Below are 6,000 nucleotides of genomic sequence, written 5' to 3' on the forward strand. Positions count from 1 at the left end.
GCATGTGATGTCAGGAGAGGTTGTTTTATTTGTAGAGACAGCTTGAATTTGGATCCGTATTGTTATAATCTTCTTACTGTATAATGTAGGAAGCTTTGCCAAGTGATTCAGCCCCTGGAGCCCCACAGGAGAAGAAGGAACCTCAGACCGAGACTGATCAGCAACTGCTGGAACTACATGAAAGGTGGGTTGTTCCTCATTAGCACATCATTCACACTGTATGGCCAGTATACAGGACTGTATGTACTGTTCTGTGCATTCTATTTATCCTGTTAAGGGCCAGGTGATTTTTAGTTTTTGCACTTGTTTTTTTTTTTTTTTTCTCCCCCTGTCTTCCAGGAGCTAGCTATAACTTTTAACTTTGGGTGAAAAAAAACTGTGTTTAATTAGGGGAAAAAAAATGTAATTCTGCCACTGTTTTCTTGTTTTCATAGCGTTCATTGTCCAATTCTGGTAGTTGTGTATTGTTTGTTTTTTTGTCATTCATGGTGTTAACCGAGTTATTTAATTGTATATTATGCTAGAATAGATTTTTACAGATGTGGTGATATCACATATTATTTATAACGGCGTGGGGGGGGGGAAGGGGCTGACTCAGATTTTTATACTTCTTTTTTTTTTTTTTTTTTTTTTTTTTTTTTAAGCCTTATAATGTATTGCAGTATTCAGTATAACTCAAGGCCTCAAAGGAAGCTCAGCTGCAGGTTGGCCTTTATAGTTGTGACATCATGGCAAGTTTGGAGGTCTTCAGCAGACTCCCGCCTGCCATGGCAACTCATCAGCACCCCGGGATGCAGGCTCTGAAAGAGGATCTCTCATGTGAAAAATCATTATTAACCTGCTGATATGAATTAGGCACATGTTTTAACACATATTCGTTTTTTAGTTTCAGACATTTGACCACAAATTTTCCAACCAGGAAAGTAATTTTTAAGCAGTAGTTGTAAATGTACTAATTTTTTTTTCTTATCTGAAAAGTATTTGAAACTCATCTGTTTTGGGTTTTTTTAATCGCTTTCATTATATATTTAATATTGTCTCTATACACAGGTATTTGGAAATAAAGCAGCAGAATACTGAACAAGAGCAAGTGAGGTCGGTTCTGGAACAACAACTGAGAGAAGAGCGACAGAGATCAGAGTGCAGGATTCAGGAACTAGAGGAAAATCTGAGCATGTGAGTACAATACTAAGAAGAAATAATGGGCCCCTGGCAAGAACAATACATGGGGCCTCTGCAGTCCAGTAGCACTTCCTAATGCACAATTCCAACTGCTTTGCAGGTAGCATTGGGCCCCCTTAGCTCTTGGGCCCCTGTGCGATTGCACCGGTTTCTGATATGTCCGCATCTGATACTAATAACAAATGCAAAAAAAAGAATGCAATAGAAAGTGACCATTAATTTTTGCCGTGTAATAATTAAAGATTCCAGCATCCGCAGTGGTATCACAAAATGTTAAAACCTGACTTTTAATGCGTAAATTTAAAAATGTATAAGAACAAACATGTTAATAAAAAAAGGGGGAGTGGTGGGGGGTGTACAAGGGGAGGGACAGGTTGACAAGTTTCGAGCTAGCAGCTCTTAGTTCTGGGCTGGCTAAAACTAGGTCAGGACTAAGGCTATGTGCACACGTTGCGGATTAGACTTAGGAATTTCTGGTGTGGATTCTGCCTCTCCTGGCAGAAAACGCACCTGCGGATTTGTCGTGTTTTTGTGCGTTTTTGCTGCGGTTTTCTTGCGGATTTGCTGCGTTTTTTACCCCTGCGGTTTTCTATAAAGGAATGGGTACAAAAACGCTGCAGATTCACAAAAAAGAAGTGCCATGCTACTTCTTTTAAACCGCAGCGTTTCCGCAGCGGATTTTCCGCAAAGTGTGCACAGCATTTTTTTTTTTTCTCATTGATTTACATTGTACTGTAAATCACTTGCGGATCTGCAGCGTTTCTGCACCTCAAAAAACGCTGCGGATCCGCAGAGAATCCGCAACGTGTGCACATACCCTAACAGTTTCTAGCTTGAAACGTGCCGACCCGTGACCCGTGTCCCCATCCCCAACACCCACCCTTTTTTTATTAACCTGTTTGTTCTTATACACTTTAACATTTATGCAGTAAAAGTCAGGTTTTAACATATTTTTTCATACTACTGCGGATGCTGGAATCTTTCATCCTTCTGCTGCTCTCTGCCAGAAGCCGGTCTGGAGTCAGTGTGCTGCACTTTTTTGATGGGAGGTAATTATTTCCACACTTGGTAAGCTGAACTTCCCACTTCCTCATATTTGTATATTGATTTTTGCCATTTTACACCAGCTCCAACACTCCAGGGAACTGGCCAATTGCTGCAGTTCTAAATCGCTAGACTCAGCCGCTTGTGATGTCTATATCAGCAGAGCTGATGAGCCCGTGATGGGTTGCAGCGGTCATGTGAGCTACAATCATGACTTTACCAATGTAGCATCTCAACAAAGAGCAGGAGCAGTATCGAAGCGATAGTGCTGGGTATGGTGATTAATGCCGGGTTTGATGTTTTAATTGATAACAGAAGAGGTATATCCCCTTATTAACCAGCAGTACAACTTAAAACTGAGATATAAGAGAATATCATCAACCAACAGTGGCAATCCAGCAGCTGTACACAATAGCTGACACCCTGCTGTATCCGTCACGATCAGTGTTGGCACCGACCATGGCGTTTAGCCCCTTAGATACTACTGTTAAGGCCGGGATCATACATACGCGAGATACGGCCGAGTCTCGCAGGTGAAAACCCAGCTCTGGCGCTAGCACTCCGGAGCGGAGCGTGCGGCCGCACAGCAATACATGGAGCTTCACGATCCGCTCCCAAGTGCCGACGCCAGAGGAGGGTTTTCACCTGCGAGACTCGACCGTATCTCGCGTATGTGTGATCCCGGCCTAATACTGACTTAGACATCTAGATGCTTAGAGAAACTCCTGCCAAGCTCAACGATCATAACTGATCTGCTCACTTGGTGTGATGGGTTTACAGCTGACCACAGAGCAGGGCTGAAGTGGTTTCCAACTGACCATGGAGCAGGGCTGAAACAGGAGAAGGAGAAAAATCTCCTCAGCTGATGGAGCTGGTATGAAGCAGGGTAAAAAAAAAAGAAGCCCATTCTGCTCAATGTTCAACAGCCCGAGTGAGAAGATCCGCTCTGCTCTTACACAATGCTGCTCTAACATTGCTCAGACACGTTTCTCGATTAGTGTGTCTTCTAATGCATGCTTTGGACAGATCACCTCTAAAATATGTGACTGGGGCCATATGTGGACACCTTCTCCGAGAACCTATTAAAAACCTATCATACCGTAATAGAGCATATAATAAACATCATGCCATATAAACATGAGATTAAACTGCGCTGGTAATGGCTTGGTATGCCATGTCTGTGTTCATACAATCGCTTATCTCCTGTCTCCTTACAGGCTGAGATCACAAGATTGGTCAGCTCCTCAGGACCCCGCACCACATGAAATGTCACTGCTGATTGAAACCCATGGGACCACAAGTGTTAAGGTAGATGCTTGGAGTAACCTTTCAATTGTCTATTTTTGTCATGTCCTTCCAAAGAGTGAATGGTTTTATATTCTCTATGTTGCAGGGTTCTTTTCATAATCATAAATGGTTAAAATTGCAACACTTTTTAAAACACCTTTTGTGATTTCAATGTATTAAAAATCCTCACAATGTTTAATTTTGTTTCCTGCTCATTGCCGAAGCTCTTTGCTATAGAGCTTGTAAGAACTGCTCTGCAGATGGCTAGAACACTTCAGTGCTAGTACGCTTCCTTGTTGCCGCAAAGGCAAAGTTGCCTCCGCTTGCTTGTTGGAGATAGCACAGTTTGAGCGAGCAGCGCAACCATGACACTGGTCCGAACTGATCACACCATCCCACCTAATGTTAAGACAACTCCTTATTAGCCATTTACTCACCCTCTTAATAATGTTTTCCAGTTAGCTAAAGTTCTACCTAATAGAATATTTTCTACAAATACTTTTGTAAAAAGTAAACGAATGAGAATTTACATGAAAATGTGAAACAAAGTTTTCCATATTTGCTGTTGATGTGTGCTTCTTTTATTCATCTTTTATCTCTTCACGTCTACAGACTCGGAGCTCGTCTTTACGGAGATTTCTTCGGTTTCTCTTTTGTTCTCGAAACAAGGCACCCCTGCTCTTCTCCATTTACCTACTTCTCATCCATGCACTGCTGCTCCTGTGCTTTACTGGACACCTATGAGAGAATACACCTCCACATGATGACCCAGGGGAACATTAGAACCTACATGCTGCATAAGATCAGGAAATGACCTAAAATCACAATTGGTGCCAATCAGTGAAGCTGTTCTGTCACATGGCTGGACCCATACAGGACATGGTGGTATTAGTTCAGGGCTACAGCACAAAAGACCCTCATCAGTATGGGCAGAGGAGCAGGACACAAGTGTTCTCCATGATGTGTTCGCTCTCAACAAGATAATGTCCTTAGTTAGAAATGGAATCCTTCCCAGTTCACCTTTGATGCCTTCTCCGCAACCAAAAGCCTGACGTTTAGCTCCTTGTGATTTCTGGAAATCATTTACTCTTCTGGGCGTTTTATGGCCTTTCATCTGTGCTTTTCTAGCAGTATGATTATATAAAAAAAAATGAAAAATCTTTTGTGCAATTATCTGTAAATAATTTTGTATTAAGACTGTCATGTATAAATCTACATAATCTACTCCCTTTAGGGAATCTTTAAACTTATTTATTATAATTATTTGATGAAGACCATGATCATTCATTCCTATAAATGGTATATGTATTTTAGTGGCTATTTGTTTTGTTGTTTTTTCGTCCAGATTTCGCCCTCTTCGGTTTGTTTCTTCTTCCTCAGGAGGAATGTTTTATGATCGTGTCTCGTAGTTTTTAATGACGAGTGTTACTGATTTGGGTCTAGGCCCGTGCTACAGTACAAAGGAGTGTACAAAGCCGTAGCTGCTAGTGGTCCATTTAGATAGGTCGATAATCGGGGGAAAAAAAATTGATTACTCCTGAATATTGGCTCATGCAAACGCAAAGAGGTTGTCAGTGGGTTGCAAGCATTTTGTCTAAAGTTCAGTTGTCAACCAACCAGTAAAGGCAGTAGTGTAGTGGCCCATTTACACGAGCCAATAATTGGCGAACGAGCGTTCATAGATTCCAGATGCTAATCGGGTGTTTTGATTTTTATACATGCACAAAAATCATTAACGGCAGCATATGAATCCATGTAAACTAGGGTTACACAACCTGTGTCTTGGGGGGCACATGCCGCCCACTAATGCGCTCAGCCATCTGCATAGTATCTGGTCACATTTATTTTCCATGTCATGGAGAAGACCATTTGCACCATTAGGACAGGTAATTACAAATGACGCGCTGTGTGGTCATGTGTCGGACAGCCATATTTTGGAGTATGTGAGCCATGATTCCTAAAGAACAGAAGAGAGTAGATAAGGTGAAGGAATGGTCATGCAGGAGCTCCGCTATATTCATATTGTACCTTATGGGAGAAGGGAAGCGCTGTTTCAGCATCTGGCACATACAATGCAGTGAGCTGTATGGACGGTCTCTTCCTTTAAACCCCTCTGTCTTCCTGATAGGTGGGAGCCCAATAAATGGAACCTGCACCTAGTAGATATTTATGGCACATACTTTTAATGCATATTACAAGTATCCTAAGGCAGTTTGTTGTCAGGTCAGACTCCTAGCATGGTCCGCAATATTACCAATGTAGCCCTTGACCTCAAAAATGTTGCGCTTTCCTGGTCTAGACAAATGATGTGCTGCCGATAACATGCACGGTGTTTGAGGACAGAACAATTGTTAATACGATCGTTCTGTCCCCGTCATTGCTTGTCAGCCAGTGTAAGCAAACAAGCACCAAACTACTTGTGTGTAGTCGATCAGCGCTCGTTACTGGCCTGACACAAGTCCGTGTAAATCGACCATTACTCCAGAG

At 42.1% G+C, this 6,000-nt stretch overlaps 1 protein-coding gene across 2 annotated transcripts in view; it reads left to right on the top strand.

The window, feature by feature from the left end:
• GOLGB1 (golgin B1) overlaps positions 1-4,823 on the top strand; it is a 54,590-nt gene extending 49,767 nt beyond the window's left edge. For both annotated transcript variants that reach the window (XM_077264284.1, XM_077264285.1), the window contains exons 13-16: positions 90-184; positions 1,051-1,176; positions 3,444-3,534; positions 4,126-4,823. In XM_077264284.1, coding sequence (XP_077120399.1) covers positions 90-184; positions 1,051-1,176; positions 3,444-3,534; positions 4,126-4,257 — 444 coding nt within the window. In that variant the 3' untranslated portion in view covers positions 4,258-4,823. The remainder of the gene's footprint in view (positions 1-89; positions 185-1,050; positions 1,177-3,443; positions 3,535-4,125) is intronic.
• The last annotated feature ends 1,177 nt before the right edge of the window (positions 4,824-6,000 follow it).

This window comes from Ranitomeya variabilis, chromosome 5 (genome assembly GCF_051348905.1).
Source record: "Ranitomeya variabilis isolate aRanVar5 chromosome 5, aRanVar5.hap1, whole genome shotgun sequence".
NCBI classification, from domain to species: Eukaryota; Metazoa; Chordata; class Amphibia; order Anura; family Dendrobatidae; genus Ranitomeya; species Ranitomeya variabilis.